General features: G+C 39.5%; 1 protein-coding gene across 1 annotated transcript in view; it reads right to left on the bottom strand.

Annotated features, from left to right (window-relative positions):
• Nucleotides 1–15,000, bottom strand: part of LOC135215473 (phosphatidylinositol 4-phosphate 5-kinase type-1 beta-like) — a 555,040-nt gene that overhangs the window by 352,278 nt on the left and 187,762 nt on the right. Inside the window, 1 exon segment of the mRNA XM_064250216.1 lies at nt 10,159–10,247. Within this exon segment, the coding sequence (XP_064106286.1) occupies nt 10,159–10,247 (89 nt within the window).

Raw genomic sequence — 15,000 nt, 5'->3', positions numbered from 1 at the left:
AAAGTGGTGACAGAGGAGGAGGAGGACAAACGGCAGAAAATTTTTTACGTAGTACGTACACTTAACTTAACAAAACACATTAAAAATGTCAGGAAACATAAACTTAACTTTACAAAACACGTTAACAAATCCGTAACACTTAAACTTTAAAAAAACCTTAAAATAAAATTTCTTGTCTTTTTTTGGTGCCAGTCCGTTTACGGAATTTTTCGAACCACTCATGAAAAGCCTTGAAGTCTGGGGTTGCCGTCGATGTCCCCTCTCCTCCGTCGTCTTCGGCTTGGGCAATCAAATCGCTGAAAATAGTGCTGGCCTTCTGGCAGATTGCCGTCTCAGTTATCATATCGCCAGCAATTTCTTTGTCTTCAATCCATAGAAGAAGCAGCCTCTCCATTTAATCATGCACATGGCTCCTCTTGTTGGACAAAATAGTCACGCCCTTGGAAGGTGTAGTTGCTTTGATGGCTTCCTTCTGCTTAAGGATGGTGCCTATCGTCAACGGATTTCGGCCGTATTCCTTAACGATCACACTCAACCGCATGCCAGCTTCATACTTTTTTATTATCTCCATTTTTGTCTGCATAGAAAGCATTCTCTTCTTTCCGTGAACTTCAGCAACTTTCCTGGGACCCATGACTATACTGTACATAATTAAGTTATGTAGTATACTAATTAAGTCCTCACACAACACGATAAAGTAGTACAACGAAACCACTAACACGAATTTACGTTAACAAACGAAATCGTATATGTGAACGAACGAATTCCGCGTGCGTACGGTAACGCTGGTGAGAAGCAATGGCCGAAGAAGAATGCCTTTACGTAGAGCATGATGGGAGAGATGCTGACCAATAGGAGAGCAGGATCTTATGGCGGTGGCTAGCATCAGGAACCAATGGGAGAGCAGGAGGATGGTGGCGAGTCTACTCAGTTGGCGGTGCGCGAGTTTTAAAATTGTTATCAGTGGTCCGGGCGAATCTCGGACTTTACAGCAACAACCTTTCGTATCTTGAACAATTTTCGTATATAGAACCAAAAAAATCTTTGTATTTGCTTTCATATCTTGAGTTTTTCGTAAGTTGAGCCTTTCGTATCTCGAAGTACCACACTCTCTCTCTCTCTCTCTCTCTCTCTCTCTCTCTCTCTCTCTCTCTCTCTATATATATATATATATATATATATATATATATATATATATATATATATATGTATATATATGTATATATGTATATATATATATATATATATATATATATATATATATATATATATATACCACACACACACACACACACAGTGAACCCCCGTATCGTGGAATTTGGATTCGCTGACTTGCATATTCACGGATTTTTCTCTGGAACATATACCCTTATCATTCGTGGAAAATTCTCATAATCGCTGTATTTTTCTAAGAGGAATATCCACAAATTCCTGGTTTTTCTTATCAATGTCATCATAAAATGCAGTTTTAGTGATGAAACTATAAAAAAAAAGGTATAAACATTTTTAGTGGGTTTGTCTTGAGTTTCAACTAACAAAATAGGCAGTTTTAAAGCGTTTTTATGGGTTTCACTATTCGCAGGTTCAAGGTATTCATGCAAGGGGGGGGGGGGAGACACTGTGTGTGTATGTATGTATATATATGTATGTATACATACATACATATATATATATATATATATATATATATATATATATATATATATATATGTGTGTGTGTGTGTGTATATACATACATACATAACACACACTGCATGCACACGCACACGCACACACATTATATATATTAGCCCACTCCATTGGCTAGTGCCTAGTGGCAGGCAGGCAACGGTAGGCGGCATTACGGTCATGCAACTTCACCACTCTTATCAAAACTACATAAAATTTCTTTTTAAATGCCACCATATATGTTTAATAAACATGGTATTCAACATAAATTTATGTTGAAATATTTGAATTCCAATTCATATTGGTTGAATCATAATAGGGATCTATCATAATCATGGATAAAAAATAAATTTAGATATCTATTATCATTTATTTATGGAACATCTTAAAAAATCATATGTACACAAGATCAACAGTAAGAATATACAAATACATAAAAAATATATTCAACATCCTGACAAAATTTAAATATTCTGTGAATGTTATTAAAACAAGACAATATCAATAAAGCAAATACAAATAAAATTCGACTAAATATATGGCCGGATATTCTGATCAAAATGGCACCCAGCTAAAAACCATCCCCTATAATATCTGCATATATGATCCAATTTTGTTTGAACCGTAATACTTATCATCGTTATTTTTCCTCGTGAAACGTTCTATCAGAATAATGTTTTAGTTTTTCTCAACAACTAATATTAAAGAAGTTAGCTTGGTTGAATATCCGGCTGGATTTTCGGAACAAAACAAAAACCTGGGCAAAAACCATCCTCTAATATCATTGTTATTTTTCATCGTATTAGAAATGTAAGAGCATATTTGGAATCCTTGTGAAAAGTTCTATCACAAATATGCTTTCGTTTTTCTCTACGAATAATAATATAGAAGTTAGCATGGCCGGACATCCCGCCCGATATCCAGATCAAAATGCCACCCGGCTGAAAATCATCCCCTATCAAATCTACATGTATGGTTCGACTTTGGTTCAATTCTGTCCTTAAGTGTCGCCATCTATAACGAACATACACACACATACATATAAACATACATACATAGCCTGACTGTCAGTTGTACAAATGAGAGAGAGAGAGAGAGAGAGAGAGATTTCGAGTCTATGGACTCTGTAGTGGGCTTGTTCTATACGAAAAGAGTTCATCTTCTTCTTCTTAATAATAACAATAAGATTGAAAAAGAAATCCACAAAATCACTCTGTAACTTGTTTACTTCTAAGTATTTACATTTAGTTTTACTACACACTCGAGTACTTTCAGGCCCTATCTGTGGCCCATTTTCAAGAGATGTTTGGGATGTTAGCCTGGGTCAAGGCCCAGCAGTCTTCTGGAACTTCTTCTCGTTGAGCTGTCATTTATGTGATGGCTGTTCTGGTTTTCTTGAGAGTTGCCAATCCCCTCTTGTCGCTCTGATATCCTGAGCTGATGGTCAATGGGATTAATCCTTGAGGCAAGGGTGTGGTCACCAAAAGTCTGTTGGGCAGGAAACCTAATCTCCAGGTCAGCAGGGTCAATCTTAGCATCTTTTAATATCAAAGCTCGGCTTATGGGATCTTCAGAGGTAAAACCTTTGTTTCCTTCTATTACTTTAATCTCTCTGATGAGTGCACCTTCTACTACCCTCCTGTGACTAATTTTGTTGCTTTTGTATATAAGAATACTGTTTTTTAATCCATCCTATGGTCATTTTCCCAACAATGCCTAGCTATAGCACTCCCCTGAGAGTTAAATTGTACTGCCCTTCTATGTTCTTGCATTCTGAATAGTCCTTATTCCCCTTCCAGATTCCCCCACATATCTGTCTCCACAATTGTTGCAATTGATTATGTATACCCCGCTACATCATCTGTATTTTTGTCTTCTCCTTCCAATTTATTTTTACATACTTTGTTTTTTACGGTAATAATAATAATAATAATAAGTAATAATATAAATAAATAATAATAATAATATAATAATAATAATTGGGAAAAACTCTCTATCGCGAGAGTATATATAATGTTCTAAGAGGTTCACAATAATAAACAAAAATGTTGCGAGTTCGTGTTCAATTAAAAAAACCCTTTACAAAGCTTTCGAACCCTTCCCTGGGTTCATCTTCAGTCCAAAATAATTCTGATTTGATGATAAACCCAGGGAAGGGTTCGAAAGCTTTGTAAAGGGTTTTTTTTTAACTTATACACGAACTCGCAACATTTTTTATTAGTGTGGACCTCTCAGAATAATAATAATAAGGTAATTCTAAGCCCTCATTCCGCGGTAAAGTAGACTATGGCAGTTGACTTTTTCCTACGTTATTTTACTTACTGAACATGAATTTAAAGTAATATTTATTCGGACGACTGTAATTAACCCCCAGGAGCCAGTACTAAACACGGCGAAATACATTAGAAGCCCCAATCCCTAATGGATGTCGTATCCGCGGTTACGTTCCTTGCAGTCCGTGCGGAACTATTCTTTAGAATTGCCCTGCAAGAAACGTAACCACGAATACTACATCCACTAGGGATTGGGGCGTTCAATGTATTTCGCCGTGTTTAGTACTAGCCCCTGGGGGTTAATTACAGTCGTCCGAATAAATATTACTTTAAATTCTTGTTTAGTAAGTAAAATAACGTAGGAAAACGTCAACTACCATAGTCTACTTTACCGCGGAATGAAGGCTTAGAATTACCATAATAATAATAATAATAATAATAATAATAATAATAATAATAATAATAATAATAACAATAAATTATTATTATTATTATTATAAAAGCAGTAGGCAAGATTGCACAGGAAAATGAACTCGGCAACATCGTCTCTATTTTGAACGTTTGGCTAAAGAGCAGTGTGACAGTTTCCTGTCAAAACTTCTCGGTAAATAAGATATACGTATGTGCACACCAGACTTTAAACAGTATTTTGTATTTTTCCCAGGATACGAATCTACTATTTCATAGATGAACCACTCAGCGCAAATGCTCAGCGACATTCTGCTGAATAAAAAAATAAATAAATAAAATAATAATAATGCTAGGTCTATGAGTCACCCGTGGCTTTATAGTTTATTCGTACAGTCGGGTTGCGAATGACAACCAGGAAAGTCACATGGAACTCACTGGCTAATTGTAACACAGCTCTGCTTCTATTTAGGCCAACGTCTTGGCAATAATATCAGACATCAATTCAGAAATGAATAAAAGTCAAGGTCACGAAGGATAAAATGCAACACACAAAACGCATAAAAAACGCACACGACTCAACATACAGTACGTAAAACGGCTGTTACGTAATATATAAAACTAACAATGACGACAATGAACACACTTTCGTCACAATAAAATCAGCCTATAATGCATACAGAATGAAGTCAGAATTCATTGAAAATTGCGAGGAAATGAATGACTGTTTCTCCCAATTCTAGCACACCAGTAAATAAAATATTAAATTGCTAACACCAACTGCGCTTTCTGTGGGTATGTTGTCATAACACCCACTCTGCCTCCCTTAACCAAAGCACCGTTTTAGATACCAGGTAGTCACTCGAATGCAGTGGGCTTCTTTGTCTGACTTCAAATGAAATGGCGAGTCCATTTTAAGTGCCATATCCTCAGTGGAAAGCGAAAGTCTTCATTTTCTTCTTGTAATTCTTGATATCTTGAACCCTACTGACAAAGTGGGACTTGTTGTACAATACAATTGTGTGGCTGTAAACCCAAGGCTTCTAAAACCTGTATTCTAAGTGTATACTAAGTCATAACATTCAAAGTATAGCAACTTAACGAATATACCACAATAGTCCAAACAGATTACTTATATTCAACTTTACGTTTCTGTAGTCAAACTTCCGTTGTTGTCACCCTTCTTCCGGCCTCCCCCCCCCCCCGCCCTCCCCCCCCCCCCCCCCTACAAAAAAAAAAAAAAAAAAAAAAAAAAAAAAAAAAAAAAAAAAAAAAAAAAAAAAAACAAAAAAAAAAAAAAAAAAAAAAAAAAAAAAAAAAAAAAAAAGGAAAAACCCACATTGTAGTATCTCTATCCATCGGAGTGACGTCATACGGTATGATTCTCGAAAGACAAAAATCCAAGTAACAAGGGATTTTAGACTGCTGCGTCTAGCTTGATGCATTCTTCCCCATTCGCGGGACATGGCTGGTTTCCAAAAGACCCGGTCGTTAGCCTTTAGCCTAAGTGAAAATCTTCATTATGCGGGATTTAGGGTAGCCTAGCCTAACACCCGTCTGAAAGGTTCTCTTTTGATTACCGTACAAAGTTTCTTTTTATCCTCTGCAAGTTTTCTTTTAAATTAAATAATATTTTATAAGATGTTAATTTCGATAAAGATCATTATGACTTTCGGTTGTAATCGCTAGTCATAACTCCCCATGGCTCTATCGAATCTTGAGGAATACTACACGCTGTCCGTTTAGGCTAGTAACATTATCCACGCGTTCCTTTCCTGTATTCGCAACCCTTATATTGAAAACCTTTTGTATTCATTGTAAAAGAACAAAGTAAACAGCACACACACGATGACTTATGCATGCACACGCCAGGAAACAATACCAGTGCAAACTGATTTCAATCAACGCTTGCAGATTTGGCTCATGAGGTTTGATTTCTTTCTTGTGAAATGAATATTATATTGTGAAACAGAGTTGTTATTTATTTATTTTTTTATTTATTTGTTTGTTTATTTATTTATTTATTTATTTATTTATTGAGAGAGAGGAGAGAGAGAGAGAGAGAGAGAGAGAGAGAGAGAGAGAGAAATAAACCCACAGAACACAGGAGTGTTTCCACATGGAAACCCTACTGGATGAAGGTCCAGCACAATAATACCTCTTTCAGCCCTCGTCTCTGACAACCAAAGAAAGAGTGACGAGAAAGAGTGACGAGAGAGAGAATATGAACGGGGGTACAGTAAAAGAACTGAAAGGGGCTGCAGCCTTAAGTCACCCACTGAGGTGCACCGACGCCACCTACAAGGGAATGATGATTGTAACGAGAAATTTTTCCCGCGAGGATGCATTTTACCAAGATGCAACCGAGTACGGGACCTTTCCCTGAAAAACGCGAGAGGCCATATCTTAATAACTAATTGTTATAATGTTCTTGAAAATAATCACTATATGTTTCCCACAACCAAATTGCTGTTGAGGTGCTAACCTAACCTAATAGTAATCTAACCTAGTGGCATGGCTAAAAAATAAATAAATAAATAAATAGATAAGTAGATTCATATCAACCGTGCATTTCATGTCTAGGCCCTTTCCTTGCGATGCTCCTGATTGGCTGTTGATAAGCCAATGACAGGGCTGGAAACTCATTGGCTTATCAACAGCCAATCAGGAGCGTCGTAAGGGACTGACCTAGACATCAAATGCGCGGCTGATGTGAATCTACTATAGCATACACCTCAGGATTTTGCCCTCTGGCTCCAGTCTTTACTCTCTTCAGTTATTCTCTTGCACTTCTACTCTGCATTTAAATAAACAGAATAACGTGATGATAAATCAAACGGAACAGAAGGAAAGAGACATTTTGTAAGAAATTTCTTTGCTAACACAATTCTTAGAAGGGCATCTTTATTATTATTATTTTTTTTTTTTTTTTTTTTTTGGGGGGGGGGGGGGGCTCTATCACAGTCCTCTAATTCGACTGGGCGGTATTTATAGTGTGGGGTTACGGGTTGCATCCTGCCTCCTTAGGAGTAGGTCACTCTTCTTACTTATGTGCGCCGTTTCTACGATCACACTCTTCTGCATGAGTCCTGGAGCTACTTCAGCCTCTAGTTTTTCCAGATTCCTTTTCAGGGATCTTGGGATCGTGTCTATAACTGATTCACTTAAGGTAGATTCTCGGATGAGCTTTATTCTTACGAGACGTTTGTTTGGTGGCCGCTGATTGGCTGGTACCGGGAGGTAGGCAGCTCCCAGCCAATCAGCGGCCGCCAAACTAACGTCTCGTAGGCATAGGGATCACCCAAGAATCTACCTTAAGTGAACCAGTTATAGTGTACCTATGATTATGGGTACAATTTCCACTGGCATATCCCATATCCTTCTTATTTCTATTTTCAGGTCTTGATACTTTTTCCCCTTTCTTTCTCTTCAACTCTGGTGTCCCATGGTATTGCGACATCAATGAGCGATACTTTCTTCTTGATTTCGTCAATCAACGTCACGTCTGGTCTATTTGTACGTATCACCCTATCGGTTCTGATACCATAGTCCCAGAGGATCTTTGCCTGATCGTTTTCTATCACTCCTTCAGGTTGGTGTTCGTACCACTTATTACTGCAAGGCAGCTGGTGTTTCTTGCACAGGCTCCAGTGGAGGGCTTTTGCCACTGAATCATGCCTCTTTTTGTACTGGTTCTGTGCAAGTGCTGGACATTCGCTTGATATGTGGTTTATGGTTTCATTTTTCGTATTGCACTTCCTACATATGAGAGAGATGTTATTTCCATCTATCGTTCTTTGGACATATCTGGTTCTTAGGGCCTGATCTTGTGCCGCTGTTATCATTCCTTCAGTTTCCTTCTTGAGCTCTCCCCTCAGTAGCCATTGCCACGTGTCATCGCTGGATAGTTCTTGCGTTTGTCTCATGTATTGTCCGTGCATTGGTTTGTTATGCCATTCCTCTGTTCTGCTTGTCTTTCTCCTGTCTCTGTATATTTCTGGGTCTTCGTCTACTTTTATCAGTCCTTCTTCCCATGCACTCTTTAGCCACTCGTCTTCACTGGTTTTCAGATATTGCCCCAGTGCTCTGTTCTCGATGTTGACGCAGTCCTCTATACTTAGTAGTCTTCTCCCTCCTTCCTTTCGTGTCATTATGTATAGTCTCTCCGTATTTGCTCTTGGGTGTAGTGCTGTGTAGTCATATGTTTCCTCGTTTTCTGATCTATGCTGCGAAGTTCTGCCTTCGTCCATTCCACTATTCCTGCGCTGTATCTGATTACTGGTACTGCCCATGTGTTTATGGCTTTCATCATATTTCCGGCGTTGAGTTTTGACTTGAGTATCGCCTTGAGTCTCTGCATATATTCTTTCCTGATCGTGTCCTTCACCTCTTGATGTTTTATATCCCCTCCTTCCATTATTCCCAGGTATTTGTATCCCGTCTCATCTATGTGTTTGATGTTGTTCCCACCTGGTAGCTTTGTCCCTTCAGTCCTTGTTACTTTGCCCTTTTGTATGTTGACTAAGGCACATTCTTCTATTCCAAACTCCATCCTGATGTCCCCAGATACAATCCTTAGTCTGGGTTAGGGTATCTATTTCCTTGATGCTCTTCCCATACAGTTTGATGTCGTCCATGAACATCAGATGGTTGATTCTGTTGCCTCTTTTCTTGAGTTGGTACCCTGCATCCATCTTCTGCAGTACTTTTGTCATGGGAATCATGGCTACTACGAAGAGTAGTGGGGACAGTGAGTCGCCCTGGAAGATCCCTCTCCTGGTATTAACCTCTGCTAGTCTTATTCCAGAGCTTGTAAGTATCGTAATCCAGTTGCGCATTGTATTTTTGAGGAAGCTGATGGTGTTTTCCTCTGCCCCATATATTTTCAGGCATTCTATTAGCCATGTATGTGGTACCATGTCGAATGCTTTTTTATAGTCTATCCATGCCATGCTTAGGTTGGTTTTCTTTCTCTTACTGTTCTTCATTACCATTTTGTCTATCAGGAGCTGGTCTTTTGTGCCCCTACACTTCCTTCTGCAGCCTTTCTGTTGGTGGGGGATGGTGTTTGTCTCCTCTAGGTAGTTGTATAGCCTTTCGCTGATGATACCTGTTAGTAACTTCCACATTATTGGTAGGCAGGTGATAGCCCTGTAGTTACTGGCTATATTTCCCTTACTCTGTCTTTCTGGACTAAGGATGTTCTTCCTGTGGTCATCCATTTGGGCGCATGATGATTTGTGATACAATGCTGGAGTTGTTCTGCTATTCTTGGGTGTATGGCCTTGAAGTTTTTGAGCCTGTATCCATGGACTTCATCGGGACCTGGGGCTTTCCAGTTGGGCATTTCCTTTACTTGGTGTCTGACTGTGTCTGTCGTGATGACAGTGAATCTTTGTTTTATTCTCCCTGTTTCTTCAACCTTGACTTCCTGGAGCCACGTTACATGTTTGTTGTACGATACCGGATTGCTCCATATGTTTTCCCTTGAAATTCAAGCATCCAAAAATTATAGTTTTCATTAGAAAAGAGCAATAGGCGGTAACAGGAAATACAGAAAGAAGAGACCAGTTACTACAAAAGACAAATGAACACATTAAAAGATAAAAGATAAAAATGTAACTATTAAAATAAAAGGAGAACTGTTGTAGGCAGTTATGCGTGGCACTTCCCCAATATGAAATTCTCCCCCCCCCCCTCCCCAAAAGGCCACGGCCCTACCGGGAGTTGACAGAAGACGAGTACTATTACAAGACACATCTTAATAAATCTTAATAACACCAGAAACGACTGAAAGACGAGAACTTACATCAACAGGCGGTGGCCGGTGCTTTTCCTCTTTCGTAGTTTCATCTTTAAGGTTGCCATCTGTAGGTTTGTCTTCTGTGTGCTCGCCATCTGCCGGAGATGAAAAAATAAAAGAAAACTTTAGAATAATATACGGACCAAAATCCCGGACACTCAACTCAATTCTCCTAAATTAAATAATACAGAAAAAAGTAGGTGTAAGTTATATATACACATACATATATATATATAAAGTATATATGTATATATACACACATGTATATATATATGTATATATGACCACGTTTTTCACAAATTACTGTCTTCTCACATCGGGAATGAACCCCGACCTCAAATCAAATGTGGGTACATTATATATATATATATATATATATAATATGATATATATATATATATATATATATAGAGAGAGAGAGAGAGAGAGAGAGAGAGAGAGAGAGAGAGAGAGAGAGAGAGAGAGAGAGAGAGAGAGAGAGATGATTAACACTTATTCTCAAAGATATAGTCTAGGCTACTACAACTGATTACAACTCTTTAACTTCATGTAAGGCAATCTCATCTGAAATGCAATACACTTCACAAACTGTCGCAATGTCATCTATAAAACATCTATCAAATGCAATCTTGTGTCATGTAAAACTGTATATCGTTTGTTGTTAACAAACAAACAAACAACTGTATATTGGAATGCATCTTAGTAACTACAATCCCATCTAAAACGCAAAGCAACTCAACGACTGCAATCTCTTTCAAAGCTTAAATAATCACAGTAATTATATCATCATCTGAAAATACAATAATTTTCCTAAAACAGCAAATAGACTGTTCTATTCTCAAGAGACAACGAAACGAAATTCCTAAGCTCCTCTGAAAGAATTTCATTCAGCCAAGCTCCTTGCAGCACACCATGGCCACTGGTACTGGTTACATATTCGTCAGCACTTGCAGGACGCCTTCCACATCACAATATGCAGGAAGAAGAGAAGGAATGGGAACATAAGATTTAGGCTGAGCGCTGGGACCTATTAGGTCACCCAGCACTGAAAGGAAAACTTAAAGTAGAGGAGGGTTGAAAGGTGTAGCAGGAGGAGAACCTCGCGGTTCCACTATGTAACAATTGTTAGGAGAGGGAGCAAAGACAGAATACGAACGGGAGGAGGCTAAGGAATTGGAGTTGGAAACAGAATTAAAAATTCAAGCCAAAGGCCAAGGGGTGGAATCTATAGGGTTAATCATCGCCGGAGATAACGCTGAAATCATTGTTAGGACAGGGTGGAGAGGTAGATGGAAGAAAGAGAACGTGGACGGAGGTACAATAAAAAAGGAATGAAAGGGTTCCAGCTAGGGGTCGAAAGGTCGCTGCAAAGAACCTCAAGTTAGGCCTACAGTGCACTACGTGAGGTGCACTGACGGTACTATCCCCCTACGAGGTGGGGGGGCGAGGAGGAGGAGGAGGAGGAGGATGGAGGAGGAGGAGGAGGAGGAGGAGGAGAGGAGGAGGAGGAAGGAGGAGGAGGAGGAGAGGAGGAGGAGGAGGAGGAGGAGGAGGAGGAGGAGGAGAAGGAGGAGGACAGGTGTGGAGATCATGAATGGTTACAAATAAATAAATAAATAAATAAATAAATAAATAATAATGTTCATTTGACAAAGACCCACAATTTTCATGTCACTACAAAGTCTATTACGAATATTTCCACGTAGCCAGAAGTTAGAAGGAAATAGTGTCAGAGAAAACACCAACAACAGACAAACACAGTTCACAGTAAGTGTGCCCTTGACCACCTGCGAACGATTACTAAACTCCCTTACCAGTTACCACGTGTCTCTCTACGGAGAGGTTCAGCAGTCAGGTGCCTCACGTTAAGGAAAGGCATGGCTCAATGTAGGAATCGCCATATAAAATATAAGACAAATGCCAAGCGCTGAAAAACTGTGAGGGCATTCAGAACTGGGAAAAATGTTGCAACAATAATTGTTAAGAGAGGGTGGAAAGGAAGATAGAAGAAAGCGAATATGAGCGGAGGTAGGGCACAAGAAATGAAAGGGGTTGCAGTTAGGGACAGAGGGGACGTGGTAAAGAACCTTAAGTCATGCCAACAGTGCACCTCTACCCGTCGACAGGGGATCTCAAATTATGAAATGGCACAACTATGCATAATGTAAATCGCACGTACATCAGTATTCCTATTATCTTGTACCTTATCAAAGCCACGATGATAACTGAGGACCACTTATACTTGGCTAAGAAATAATTCATCCGTGATTCCCACACATTCATTACAAAGTGCTACTGCTTCTATTCTTTTCCCCACACCATTTACAACTGTTAGGAAATGCAAGGCCACTTGCTGCATAAGTCAGTCGACTCCAAGTGCATACTGTTACGAAACGCAAGGCCATATAGGTTAGTCGACTGCAACTGCATACCGTTACGAAATGCAAGGCCATATAGGTTAGTCGACTGCAACTGCATACCGTTACGAAATGCAAGGCCACTTGATGCATAGGTTAGTCGACTGCAACTGCATACCGTTACGAAATGCAAGGCCACTTGATCCATAGGTTAGTCGACTGCAACTGCATACCGTTACGAAATGCAAGGCCACTTGATCCATAGGTTAGTCGACTGCAACTGCAAACCGTTACAAAATGCAAAGCCGTTTTCCAGATTGGTCACTCGACCCTTTTTCTGCTCCGTTGAGAAGTTCCAAAATGCATAATCTATTCAGCGCTCAGAGAGAGAGAGAGAGAGAGAGGGTGGGGGTGGGGTGGGTGGGGGGGGGGGGGCGCCCTAACCCTTAATTTGCTGCGTTGCCAATAGAGCCGGTCTTGATGTAACGCCACATATCGTACATGAAGTGATTACTGTTGACACTGTATTGATCCTGACACAGAAATAAAGATGGAGGTGATGAAAAAACACCCAACCTGGATAAGAAAATACAACGGCTAAGGAAAACATAGTTGATTATTACTACAGTATCAAACGACACAAGTAGAATAAAGATACAAGAACTGATGGATACGAAGTTTGAATTGCATACGATGTGTGTGTGTGGAGAGAGAGAGAGAGAGAGAGAGGAGAGAGAAGAGAGAGAAGAGAGAGAGAGAGAGAGAATGAATTTGAAATACACAAGATATAGACACTCACACACCCCAGAGAGACGAGAGAGAGAGAGAGATGAAAATTTGAAATACACAAGATATGAGACACTCACACACACAAGAGAGAGAGAGAGAGAGAGAGAGAGAAGAGAGAGAGAGAGAGAGAGAGAGAGAGAGAGCACAGCACACAGTTTTCAAATTACTACAATATTTCCACAGCTCAATTCACAATTTCTATAGATCTTGGCATTAATATGAGCGATCTGAAGCTAAGAATAATAAAAGACTCAAAGGGAAATACATCAACCTTGGTTAATGGCACAGCTGAAATATTCCAATTCAATTAGAGTTACAGGTTCCAAGCGCTCGCTTCCTTTTATGATTGTTGAACATACATCCCGTTCTCTCCTGTTGTGCGCTTACCTTGAAAAAAACTTGTGCGTGAGAGAGAGAGAGAGAGAGAGAGAGAGAGAGAGAGAGAGAGAGAGAGAGAGAGAGAGAGAGAGAGGCTCTAGTGCCGGTGTTGCCTAACAAAGCATTTTGACCATTGATTCATGCAGCACACGACCATACTGTCTAGCCGGTCTGTTATGCAGTTCAACATTGCACACATACACACATTCTCTCTCTCTCTCTCTCTCTCTCTCTCTCTCTCTCCCTTCTTTACTCCATAGGAGTGTCATAGAAAGAAGACCCCAATATCTACCCCTTGCCCCTAGTCCTATAGCGTCCAAAACCCCTTCCTTATCACGAGCGCCCATTCATTCTTCCTCCACCTTCGCCTCTTCCTCTTCCTCTTCCTCCTCCTCCTCCTCCTCCTCCCTTCGTCGTCACAATGTCCTGCAGGCTCTACAATCACGGCTCTACTCCCGCCGCCTCAGTAAGGGGATCGATGGTTCGACCCAAGATGGAATCGACCGACGCCACGGGCAACATGCTGATGCTAGCAGCTAGGACTTCCAAGCTAGGACTTCCCAAAACAAAGGGAATTCTCTGCTCCAGAACTCTCCTTGGGCTTCTATTATCCCATTAATTCTTGAGGCCATTATTATTACTGGGCTAACAAACCCAAAGTTATGAGTAAGTTCATAGTATTTAAAGATAAATCTGTACACAGAGCTTTCGTTAAATCGAAAAGGAGAACCGAACAGATTCTTGGAAGCTCTCTAGACAGATTTTTTGAAATTTATGTACATATACATAAATGTGGGCTTGTTTCTCCATTTTAAGAGCCATGCTACTATGAATATTTTATTATTATTATTATTATTATTATTATTATTATTATTATTATTATTATTATTATTATTATTATTATTATTATTATTATTATTATAATTATTATTATTATTTAATGATAAACCGTACGGTAGTGGCAGAAGCCCACCACAGGGGCCAGTGACTTGAAATTCAAGCTTCCAAAAGGTATGGTACTCATTAGGAAGTATGATATTCTGTTCTGCTTCCTTGTTTTTGCTTGCTTGCATGCTTGATTCCGGCTTAGACCCTAGTGCTATTTTTCTTATTCATTCATAGCATGCAATCTTCCTGGCGTTGCACAGTCAATACAGGACTGCCAGTCAACCCACCACGGGAAATTGGCAAAACCTACAATCACAAATGTTCATTCAAACGTCAAAGGAGGTGTTGAAAAAAAATCAATAACCTAAACATATTCTCTCTCTCTCTCTCTCTCTCTCTCTCTCTCTCTCTCTCTCTCTCTCTCTCTCTCTCTCTC

The sequence above is a fragment of the Macrobrachium nipponense genome, chromosome 5 (assembly GCF_015104395.2).
Source record: "Macrobrachium nipponense isolate FS-2020 chromosome 5, ASM1510439v2, whole genome shotgun sequence".
Classification (NCBI taxonomy): Eukaryota; Metazoa; Arthropoda; class Malacostraca; order Decapoda; family Palaemonidae; genus Macrobrachium; species Macrobrachium nipponense.
This window is presented reverse-complemented; position numbering and strand designations above follow the sequence as displayed.